A 12827-nucleotide genomic window follows, 5' to 3' on the forward strand; every position below is an offset into this window, starting at 1 on the left:
AGCGAAGACGCTAAAACTTGATACGTTGAATCCCGCGATAAGCACCGTCTCTCCGTGATATAATTTTTTTACCAGATGCAACCAAACAACTAATGACCACGTTATTAAAAAATTAGAGCTTCGTGGAAACCGGTAATGCTGGTAAAAAGACCGTTGCCGGGTGCAAACGATAAAAAAACAATTAAAATCCCGGGGTTTTACGGTTTCGAGGAGAACGGGGAGTTTTTTTTCGCGGGTAATTGGCAACAGCGGGAAAACAAAAGACACACTTAAGACGATATTGCCCGGGGGAGTAATCACCGGGGCCGATTGGACAACTATTTCATCTGGTTTAATTGAAATTCGAAATTATGGAAAAGCCGAGTAAAATTCCCCGCGAACGCGCGGCCGACGGGAAACGGAATAATGCATCGTCGACGTTCAATTAAATTTGCTGACTGTTTCTTCCTTCCCCGGCGGGCCGGAGAATTCTACGCGCCGTGGGATATGAATTGCGGGGGAAACAGTCGTCGGAGTTTTCGGTAAGTGGTTCTCGAGGCGGTACCAGAGAGTTACCGTGTTCCACGGTTGCGTACATAGTCGTCGAACAGCAAAATTCAAACATCGCCAGAGCAAATACTCGCAGGTGATTAGTTTGATGACGTTGAGAATAAGGGGATGGGACCGGAAACGAAGTCGATCTCTCGGGGAAGGAAGAACACGCCCCGAAAAAAGATCTTAGCGACTCGATTTTTCTTTCAAATCAAAGAGGAAGGGTGGAACTTTACGACTTTGTAAATGGCACGTTTGGAAAAAAATTTTTCCAAGTCCACAGAGACTGTTGAAATTTAGAATTATTGTTAGTATGAAGGACTAGCTTTTGCCCGTGATATTGTTTCTTCATAAAACCTTTTAAGTCCCCATTCACCTCTATGGAATTTTAATCGCCATCTTACATTTTAAAATTGATACCATTTTCGTAATTAACGTCCTAAAAAACCTTCATAAAGACACCCATATTGATTTAGGCGTATTTACACCATTGCAACGGTTTAGTGATAAGATAATGATTACGTGCTTACATGTTAAATTTGAAGTTTCTAGATCCATTTACGAAAATAAGGCAACTTTAATGTGAAATAAGCGTATCAATGAGCATTAAGACCAAGTATAATGCAAATCTGACCACAAATAAAATATTCCTCATGCAAACGTTACAACCCCTTTTCACCCCTTCAGAGGTTGAATTTTTAAAAAAACCGGAATAAGTGTTTGATTAATTATTTCAAAGAGCATTAAGACCAAGTTTCAAGTAAATCCGACCACAAATAAAATATTCCTCGTACAAACGTTGCAACCCCTTTCCACCCCCTTGGGATTTGAATTTCGGAATATCCTTTCTTATTCCTTGTATAGATCATAAAGAAAACCTCTGTGCAAAACTTCAGCTTTTTATGTCCGAAAGCTTAGCCTGGGCGTGGAGTCAGTGAGTCAAGCCCTCCATTTTATATGTATACGTATAGTCTATTCTGAAGAATGTTACAGCTAATTAGCAATTAAATAAAATTCCCGAGATCTTTAGGGAGCAGTATAATATTTGGTAGCGTTACAGTCTCGTCCTTAGCCTCTCTTTTGAAACGTCGAAGAAACCCACCGAGGAAGGTGTATATAAATGTTCCGATTTGCCGCAGAGCTGTTCGCCGGGTTTCCTTCCCCAACGTCTTAACAACGTCACCGTCGTGATTCCGTGGGATTTGCTTGGCCGATCGATCGACGGGAGGCTCACCGGTCGGAGGATTTTGGAGATCGTCCAAAACTTCCGGGCGAGTTTGTAGAATTTTAATTACGGCCCCGGGAACGCCGGTGCCCAGAAACGACAACAAAAGCGGCCGCGCGGTTCGGTATACACACGGTTTGCCCTTTTTCTCGCCACTCCTACTCTTTTCGTGGCTCCCGTAAGCTGGAACACCGGTGCTATTCTCTTCTTCCGACAAATAGGACGGCAGCGCGTCGAGGCGCAGACATTTTTCCTTTTTCTTTTTTCTGCGGGGTTGTTCTCTCGCCTCCGACGCGGCTCTCAGAATTAGCCCGATTTATTCAAATCGGGACGCGTTTAATTGGCGGCGGTCCCGGAAGCCGTCCTCTGGTTTTGCATCGAGTAGCCGGCATGCAAATCCTCGAAACCGCTCGATCGACTCCGCGATCGTTAATCCGGTTTAGTTCGGCAACGGGATCCGTTTCAGACGTCTCCGTCAATTTTTCTTCCTGTCTCGGATAGTTTCTCGAACAGCTTCCGAATCCTAATTTAACTTCCGGGCGGTAATCGAACCGTCTTCCGCAGGCTTGCAATTAAATTACAAACTACCCCCAACCGGGGCTCGGTTACGATACGCGTGGAATTTCAGCGAGCACCGTTATCAAAAATCGCAGCGAACCGTGAAACGACGACGAATATTAGGGCAGGGAACGATAAAGGGTGGTTCGAAGCGAAACGACGACGGAAGAAAAGACACGCGGAGGTGCTGATTCTCAATAACTCCTCGTCGACTCTCTTTTTAACGGCGTGCAGCGAGTCCGAGGCCAAGATTCCTGCCGTCCAAGCAATTTTTATTAAACGACGCGTCGGTGTGGGTTACGAGAGTACATTGTTTCTCGCGAAGCGTGCCACTTCGTCCCCCTATCGAGGTAAAGTGGCTCGAACCCTGCTTACGAAACATCCCTTGGACCGTAATCGCTGACTGCCCGTTAATTCTTCGCGGAAGCTCGGTCCCCTTTCGAGGAACTTCGGATCGCGTTGATTGTTTATTTCTTGGGAGACTCGAACATATTCTCCGCCTCTTGCTCAAGATGGAATATTAAAAAATGGCTGCTCGTCCGTGGTAGGCGGATTATCGACTCCGTGGATGCACGAGATATGTGTCGCTCGGGCAAAGGATTCTGGACCCGTGACGAATTGGCATGCAGCGTGGTTCGTTGCATGAAAAACTGCCGGCGGGGTCGGTGCATCGGCGCGGACTCGTGGATGTATTTTTCAGTCGATTACAGCGGGGGCTTCGCGTCTCAGTTCTTTCGAACAAGAACGCGAAGGGTAGCCGGAGGAGACAGAGGGGCTCGGCTGGCTGACGGTTCGACCGAAAAAATACGAAGTGTACGGGGCAAAAAGCACGATACTGTGCTCCATTCTGCGCGAGCTAGAATGCAAAGAGCAGCACGAACAAAGAGCCGATTGACGGACTGAACGGAGCACGGGAAAAGAGAGAAGGACAGAGGGGAGGAAGGAGAGGATTCTTTTGTTGCTTTTTTCTGCCGTGTCCCGCGGAATCTGGAAAAGCTTACGGGGACGAATCCCCTGATCCAAAATCAATGTCCTTTTGTCTGCTCCGCGGAGGACGCTTTTCCCAGGGAACCAGACGGAAGAGACTCGTGGTAGACACGGAAGAGGACACGTAGAACGACGACCAGATTACACGGTCAAATTAGTTCGGGTACAGCGTCCCGCCGAAACGAGTTCAACACGAGTCGGGGCGGGCCTCCGTCCGTATCAAAATTACGATCCAATTACAGCGAAAACGTAAAGTGAAATCAGGAAAGAAAACCACCGGGATCGTTGCGCCGGTTAATGGATTATTATCAGAGACGTTCGCGAAGAGGGACGCGTTTAAATTTCTATTAGCTCGTACGATTCCTCGATGAAATGTAAGAGATCGGGTTTAGCGAGCCTCTGGAAATTCCAGACGCCCGAAAGTCCAAACAAATATTCTCCGAGACGGGATCAGAACGTGCAGCAGGATTTAAACAGCCGTTGTTAATTGCGTTTCGGAATTGGAACTAAAAAATGAAATATAACCCTGCTGCGTCGAGCGATCAAATTTGATCCAGCGACCGTACCTGTCTACGCGCGCAACAAGCACCATATAAAATGCGACATTCATTCTCTTCGAAAGTATAATCCAGGATCAAAGCATCCGCGTCGCTCTCATGAATTTCATGCAAATTCGCGACGCGGCGTATATACGGGCCGCGCGCGAGAGGTCCATTTTCAAAGGAAATATTCAGGAATTGTATCGATAAGCGAGAACAGAAAGGGTGGGGGGGAGGGGACGGTATATAAAAGGTTCTCTGCAGGGAAAACAAAGAAGCGAGGCCTCCTCGTTCCTCGACCCTGTTCTCGGCTCAAAGGCAAAGATTCGCGCCGCGAGAGGCAATTTCTCCTGGAAAGCTGTTAACCGGCGTTGCCCGTCGTTCCCCCCGCGATCGGACCAGTTCCGGTTCCTTTCCGACGAGCAGGACGAACGGGAAAATGACTGATCGCGTCCTCGCGAGCCGAGCAAGATCCCAGACTCAGCGCTTTCCGACGAGTATCTATCTCCGCCGCTCTCACCAACCACCAATTAACCACAACTTTGGTCGATCCGCTCAACGAACTCTCCTACGTCTCACAGTTTCCGCGAAGTCGATTCATTTTGCCAATAAACGCTTCAAGAACTTCATTCTTATATTTTGGGATCACCTATGCCTATGGCTAACAAGATTGGTGCCTAAAATTAATAGGGAACAGAATAGGCGGTATTGTGGAAGTGGGAGGGAGAGGGGGTAACCGCTCAGTGACCTTGAACGGCCAATTAATCGCGCCCTGACCGTAATGGAGACCTTAGTACGGGAAGCGATTGAATGTTGTCTTGCGGTGAGCGCGGGTGGTACCGCCTCACCGAGATTAGGAAGATTAGAATCTATCGGCTCAATCGATCGGATCCGTGTCTTGGGATAAATTATCCGACGGCAGTTAATTACGATCACGTGGATATTTAGCGTAACGAAATCGCGTTTCGAACTGCGGTTATTATTGAAAAATAATGGTTAAGCTTTTTTTTTTATCGCGTGTGATATACGCAAACCAACTTCCCCGAACTAATCGGCCGGGAAAGTTTTCTCGTCGCCTTCACGTACCGGAAGTTCGATACCTGGAGGCACCGACTCGTAATTTAATTTGCCCCGCATGCCTCGCTTCCATATCGCGTTACGCCGTCGCTCGACTCGAACTTGGACGTCGCGTTTCTAACTCGCTGTTCGGAAAAATCCTAGGTCGATCGTTTATTAACCCACTGAACAAGCAAAGGCACATTTTATCGATCGTACCGGTCAACCAGCAAGCATGTATCCTTCGTTTAATCGGCCGATTCCAGCGCGTATCGCGATCCCAATTATGGAAATGAAAGGTTAAAATGAAATATTGGCTACGGTTTTCCGGCTCCACGATGACTAAGTTGCGTTCGAACGTTGTTGATCAGACACGGGTCTACTGAATATTATTACACTATTATAGGAAGGTAAATGACCTAATAGCTAGGCTTTTATAAGTAAAATTATGATCGTTTAACACTATTCCTACCGACACTTCATTTATACCGATTCCTACCGCGACCGGTTTTCAGCACAACTTATATTTTTTTAATATAGAATGAAGATAATAGCCAATTTTACAGTATAAAAATATAGTTTCTTTTATTAAATTATAGAATAAAAATATGAAATAATAAATGACTGAATATGATCCAGGCAACTTCCACGTTTTGATGCTCTCTATTCGAATCACAAGACTTTACTCATTTGAATTCGTGAGAAGTCGTCTAGGCATCCCCTAAGGTTATGATTTTATTTATTTTACAGTTATAATAGATAAGATGGCGTAAGAAAATCCGAGGTTTTTGACCACTTCAGATACCAGTCTGACAAATAAACACTTGGAAGTGCCTAAAATAGTCTCTGGAAGGCACTTTTCAGCTAGAATCATGCCACAACTGCATTATCATTCGTTCGTAACGACTTTATAGTTTCAGAATTGAGTCTTCGAGATAATATAAATCGTTCAACCGATAAAATGACCGGTCGTGGTAGGTAAGACTATAAATTTTTCTGAGAAAATAAACAATAGAAAAAGAAGTGAATATTGAAAAAAGTATTACACGTACATTTTAGGAAAAGTCGTAAAGTTTAAAGGCAATGCAATTGTATATAGGAAATTCTAAACGAAATTTTAGAAACGGTCATTCGACCAGTTATGGTAGGAATAGCGTTAAACCGAACAGCGAGTCGCGAAGACGCGATCTACGTGATCTTTGTCGTTTCGATTACGCGAGATACAATCCTTCCGGAGCGTACGCACTCTCGTGTACATTGGCAACCAATAAGAGAAATCGAAACGCGAAGCGTTCGCGTCGATATATATCTCGGCAGCAATTCTCCTCGTCGTCGTTCGTGCTTGGAAAGCTCGAGAAGGTCATTGAATTTTGAAGCGAAGCCCACTTCGACGGTGGCGTCGATAGGATTCGATTTTGAGAGAGGAAACGTCGGCGGGGGTGAAAAAGGAGGAGTAGAAAGCTATCGCGGTGGCGCGCTCGCACTGTTCCACGAAAGACGGTTTTTGTCCGCGTATCGGTCGAACCCTTTCGGTTCGATTAAGCGCCTCGCTCTTATCGCCAGCAAACTACATATACCGTGGATCGTAACTTCTGGGCTTACGGCAATAGGAAATTTACGAGCGGGCGAATAATAAAAAGAAAAAAAGAAGAAGGAAATTATTATTATTACACGACGTAAAGCGCGCTCGAAACAGAATGAAATAATAAAATTTTACGACGCCTCGCGAATAATTTTCGCGTACCATCGTCGAACGGGAGGCAGACGGTCACCGGAGTGTCTTTTTCAGCGACACCGGCTCGTAATTTAAATTATTATCTGCCCCGAGTTTAATACCGGATAAGGTGTTCGCGAAATCGTGTTACGACGGGTGGGAGGGAAAGGAAAGAAAAGGATGGGGAAATGTTGTAAAAGCGAAATGGCGACCGTGTAACATTTTTCGTGTTTCTCGATTTGTGTTCACCTGCCGGATCGCGGGAGCACGACCCGTGTGTTGCGTGTGTGTGAATGAAACTCGATTCGTTGCACCGTTCGCCAACCGCACACGACGAAACCGCGCTCTCTCTACAGGGTGTACCGTTTATTCGCGATGCAACCGGACAGGGTTCGCGAAGTTGCAAGGAAGAAACAGTGTTGGATGACCAACACGACCAGACAAAACATCCTAGTCCAGATTTCTAATCTTTACTCATCCTGAACCTCGTACACTTCCTGAGTCACACTATCCCTTGACCATCGTCCCCACCTCTACCCATCTCTACCAATAACATATAAACGCCTGCAATACTGAAAAACGGACAGAAAGAGTCTGGTCTTCAGTCGACGTAATAGTTGTACGAGTTTTCTTTTCTTAAGGGGTCTGGTACCTCTAGCGGTATGGAAAACGAGGCATTTTTTTAAGCAACACTGAATATAAAGTAAGCATTCAATTATCCTGAAACTTCGCACTGTATTTAGGTATAACAAATGTTGAAAAAAACCCTTGGCAATGTTTAAAAAATATTTATAATTAAGCCTACACAGCGCCATGTTCCCGAGCCACTTCTTGTTTTGATGGCCAGCTGGTGTGCAGGATTGTGGTAAAATGGTTGTTATGTACAACAAAAACCGAAATATTCCATTAACTATGATAAATGTCCTAGGCATTGACGATGAGACATTTCAATTTATATAAAAATGAACAATGTGGCAGATATTTGAAACTTAAAATCGAATTTTAACACAAAAACGAGTTCTTATTACGAATATTTTGCAGAATTATTTGACAATTTTGAAAAAAAACGGATCGGCAATGCCTAATAAATATAATAGTAAAGATAACTGTAAATTTTCAAAGGAATTGATTAATTAGAACTGGAGTAATGCTGCACACCGTTTTGTAAAACATAGTTCCGAGGAAAATGCATTTAACGCGCTACAGGACGCAGATACACGTCATCGTTTGGGGCTCGAAATTTTCAGCAAAAACATTGTTCCGACACTGAGACCTTTCGCATAATGTTTTTAAGGCTTCAAACTATTATTTAAGCCATCGAATTTTTCAATATTCTAGAGTTACCAGACCCCTTAAATAAAGTGTTGGAATCCAACAACAGTTTCTCGAATTGGACACATGCGTAAGTAGTAAGTAGAAACAGCGAGTAACGCACAGACGTGCCAAAGTGAATCGTGTCGTCTCGAGAACGAGGATATCCCGTAACTACGAATACCGGGTACACTCTGTATATTCCAGCGAACCCGTTGTCTGAGACTCTTAAATTTCGACGAAGAATATCGAGTGACGTTATCGGAGCAAACAAGCGACGGGATCGTGCAACGGATTATCATGTATCGCTAGATACGGGACAACAAACTTAATCTTTTGCGTCCGCGTCTCCTGTTGCCAGCCTCTTTCCTCCTTCTTTGAAGTAGCGGATTAATAAACCCGAGGTTCAACATCCGCCACGGTGGCTTCAGGGACGTATACTCTGCACACGATGGTGCAGAAATACGCAGCCACGAGGAGACTGAATTTTATCTATTAATTAGTATCCCAGGATCGATGTTTGCCATTTTTCTTCGGGGGCAGATAAACATTGGACTGCAGAGAGCCAGGGCGTGAGAGCCGTCGGGCAATTTTCGTGAATTTGCGGGCTTTCGTTGCAGGCAGCGACTACATCAAAGCGATTGTTACGCGAGTTCGCAGCACAGTGGCCAATAATGCCGTCCCGACGTTTCAAATCCCTGATGAGCCTGATTGGCTCCGACTGGCAAAGTGTAAACTCGCCTTTAGAGGCAACGTGTGCGTGAAACTTGACTCAACGTACCGTTTGACCGCCGAGCAGCCAGAAACTGGTACCTTATTAGGTCGACGACAGGTACACGCCGGATCGATCCCGCTAATACTTTAATCCGACCGCGATCGACGCTCGATTGTTCCCAACCTCTTCATTTACCACGGAAAGAAAGACAAACGATCCATTAATATTCAAATATTTGCCGAATAAAAGCTGGACAAAAGAGTCGCTGCACCCGTGATCGTCGTGGCATGAATATTCGTTTATTAAATACCCGAAGCGTTGAAATATATGTCTCGTATCGACACAGAATATCGTTGATCGTCTATAGAAATTAGCTGGAAAGAAATCGTTCTACGAATTAGAGGCAATGGCCCGCGTCGATTACGAAAGTCAAACGAATCGTGTCGCTTCCCTTATAGGTATCGTAACGCCTAATTAACGCGGGAATTCCGACGAAACGCCACTCGTGATGTTCGTCGAGGTTCTTTTTAACGTTCCCGTTTAAAATGGAGATATCGTTTTCGCGGGTATCTTTCCCAGACTCTTCGCCCGTCGAATTACGGCAGAACCAATTAACCCTGTTAAGGGGCCTCCCGCTCGATCCGCCCGGTTATTTATTTAGTAAAATAAAAAACGATGCTCGACAACGAATATAGAAAGTCCATCGAGGTCCAAAAATAGTTGCAAGTTTCACCGATCCAAGTACGAATATTTAACGCGATTCTAAATCTACACAATTGGAACAGTTTCAACGTTATTTTTATTAATAATCTGATACACTACTAATCGATAACTTTAGCGTAGTGTACGTCTGTTAATTCCAGTTGCTTGAATTTCTCACCTCGAGACTTTTTCTGGCGCGAGGGCGGGGATCAGTTACTTTGTGTTGCAGTAAATATTCGTTGATTAGAATGCGGCACCACAGACCCGAGACCGTTCGAAATGCCCGTGGGTTCGCGATACGTTAATTGCCATTGAGAACCGGACGGGGGGCTCCAGGGTTTTCAAGTTCTAATTAGAATTCGGAGTTTCTGTTCTGATGTACACATCGAAAATTCAGTGGAATTTCTGGAGGTTGTAAGCACCGTTTACGCTCGGTCAGGACGATAAACGATCGGGTATTCGGCGACAAATTATCGTCGTATCGCCGCTCCGCGGAGGAGACAACCGACAAACGAAACATTTAACGAGCAATTGAACAAGCACTATCTGTCCATCGATGAAAGTCCCATCGAGATACGTTGTTAAACAACGTCAACTCGACACGATCTATATTCGACAAATTAAACGTTATACACGCAACTCTGAACATTGTTCTCATTTTCAGTTTACTCGTTTTATCTGGGAACACTCGATTCGATAATAATCTTCGATACTTCGTCGATAGAAATGTGCAAAAACGTGGTAAGAATTGCAAAAATAGCTAACGACTATATTCTCGCGATCGACCAACGACTGGGAGAACGAAAATGGCAAGATGATTCTATTGGGCAGGAAGTTTCCGCACGGAAGGCTGTACCGGAATATGTCCTCGAATGCGAGACTCCGAGATAGCAGATTTAAGGCGTATCGTAAACCCAGTCGCGTTCAAAGTTCACCCGAAGAATAATTAAATACAATTCCTCGCTTCAAGGCGAAAAATCGGGCGCCTTGAGTCGACGGTCAGAAACGAACTTCCGAGACGAAATTTGTTTTAAATTACAAGATTATAACCATCGAGAGAGGTAGTGTCAGGCGCGAGACTCTTTTTGGCGCGGAGACCCTAACGTTAAGTGTTTTTAGAGTACGAAATAATGAAGTTAGGGAGCCGTCGGACCGAAATATCAGAGACGTCCCCGAGCCGGGCAAAGGGGAGCGAAGTGGGTCGAAACGGCGTAACTATTCGATTATCGCGAAGCCATAGGCGTAACGCTTCCAGGTCATCCCCCTCTGGTGAAGAAATAGAGTGGATCCGGCGGTGTTCGACACCTACACGCGAGTCCCGCTCGCGAGAGCCAAGACTTCCGTGAAGGTGAAACTCCGAAGAAGGCCGAGGAAGAAGAAGAGGGGCAAAACCTGGCTGACTGGCTGGCTCGGCTTGGCTGGCGACTGCCTTTCGCGTTCTACGTGCTGGAACTACTTAGTCGCGCCTAGACGACAGTCACGACCGCCGTGCGTTCCGTTCCTCCGCGTTCCCTACGAACGGTTTCTTTTTTTCGCGCGAGGATCGACGATAGAACGCCCGTTGCCCGGTCCGAAAGCCCGCGAACGTGCTCCGTGAGCTCCGTAATTTCGGAGAATGTGCTGGATCGCGAGTATCGGGATCGTCTGAGAGCCTCGATCGAGGAGAATTTCACGCGATCGATGTGCACGTTGGAAAATAGGAACGAGAGTGCCAGGCAGCGAGCAAAGTATGCCGTTCGCGACTCGAATCGTTATTTTGCACGGTTAGACGATCCAACTGTGTAAATTCGGTGATCAACGGCCGTCGTTGCGTCTCGATAAGAGGAATTCGAAGCGCGACACGCCGCCATGTCGACGCTCGTGGCTTGATTCCCACCTGAATTCCGGATTCCAAGATTTTAAACCGCGAGTGCTCGGATGTCCGGTTCTGTGATATAACACCGGTGTGTTCGACTGTGATAGAAGATATGATGGTGATAAGTGCATTGAAGCACGTCGCGAACGCGGCGACGAACGCCGTTCATTCGGCGACCAACAGCACCACCGGACACGGCCACGCGAATTCCGGTAAGTCCCCGACCTCCTTTCCGTTCCTCCGAAAACGTTCTATCCCTCCGCAAATAAATCGCGATTTCCGAGCTGCGTTTCCTGCGCGCCTTGAGGTCATTTTTCGCATCGTTGATCCGTTCTTCTGCAAAGCGCATCCTGGCTTTCATGTAACGTTTCCTGTACTTGTGCCTGTTTCAACCGTGATATTGTATTTTTTACGTGCACGTAACGCGCCGCGATCGCGCTCTGTGATTAGAAAATGTTTATATTTACAACCAACGACCACACGGTTATCTCGTTTGGTAACTCAGGTTCCGTTCCGTGCAAGTTTTACAGCTCGTCGTTTCGCAAATTTGATCGAATTATCATTTGCATGTTTTCAGGTCGAAAACAATTGCATAACGGTTTTGTACCTCGCAAGGTGTCGGAGTCGAGACACGATACACCTGCTCGTTTGTGGCGGAAAAGACTCCGTGCATTGTTCCGCGATAAAGACGTTTACCATTGCGAGCGCAAACTGCATTTTCGATGCACCGTTGTGCCTTTTGACTCGCGAAACAATGCAATCGCGAGACGGGGCGAGCAACTGGCGCGGTCGGTTCTAAGAATTAGGTCTTTTTAACCCTCGACCGATACGGTGCCATTGTCGGGCCACGTTCGACGCATGAAAGTTTCAACGATCGCCTTTTTAGGGTTTTCTCGTACCAGCCGCGTGCTAGGATGTTTGCTAAATTTCGATCGAGAGTCGAGTTCCGCGTCCGTAGCCTTCCCTTTTTAGAATTCTAAACCAAACCGGCGACTCCTCGTCGTGTGTTTCGCCTTTTTCGGTTCACTCGAGGGGAAAGCATCCGCGCGCAATTGTGTTCATATTGAAATATCGGTTGCGCAAAATGCAAAAGGTTAGCTCGGAGCAGCCGGAGCACGATCGAGCGCTATCCGTTTCATAAGAATAGTACCCGGAGTTTTCTTCTTTCGACGCCTAATGTCAGATAATTCCATCGACGTTCCACCTGACCCCGGCCATCGAACTGTCAAAATTATATCTCTCGTAATCGTGGATACTCTTCGTACAGCGACGATTAAAAATCCGTCTTTCGACCGGGGGAACTCGAATTCATCAAACTCTCCTTTATTAAGAGTTTGACCTATTTTTACGAACACCGCATACTGCGAAAGTTTAAGCTGTTTTTTTCACTTTTTTATATATAACGAGCCAGACGAACGTCAGCAGGAAACAATAGCTGTATAGAAAACCGGTAGCCATTCTGCTTTTTGTAATGCGATTCAATGTATGCGCTCGGGTTTAACACGACGGAAAATATAATTTTCCCGTGTAGAAAGTCTTTAACCAACTTGCTACGCTCGGGGCTGAATCAATTGGTCGTTCAAGTACTTTTTCCTACCTTTTTTTACGTCAAAATAGTGTATAGAATTGGACAG

General features: G+C 45.8%; 1 protein-coding gene across 3 annotated transcripts in view; it reads left to right on the top strand.

Moving 5' to 3' along the window:
* The window catches only part of LOC122395853 (tyrosine-protein kinase Btk29A), a 159342-nt gene that overhangs the window by 105161 nt on the left and 41354 nt on the right, over window positions 1–12827 (top strand). The window contains exon 1 of one of the 3 annotated variants that reach the window (XM_043393752.1): window positions 10768–11405. The exons of the other annotated variants lie outside the window; for them this stretch is intronic. Coding sequence (XP_043249687.1) covers window positions 11306–11405 — 100 coding nt within the window. The 5' untranslated portion in view covers window positions 10768–11305. Of the gene's footprint in view, window positions 1–10767; window positions 11406–12827 lie in introns of those variants that run through there. 3 annotated transcript variants of the gene reach the window in all.

Source organism: Colletes gigas, unplaced genomic scaffold (genome assembly GCF_013123115.1).
Source record: "Colletes gigas isolate AHSC1104 unplaced genomic scaffold, ASM1312311v1 Colletes_gigas_Sc00006, whole genome shotgun sequence".
In the NCBI taxonomy this organism is placed as follows: Eukaryota; Metazoa; Arthropoda; class Insecta; order Hymenoptera; family Colletidae; genus Colletes; species Colletes gigas.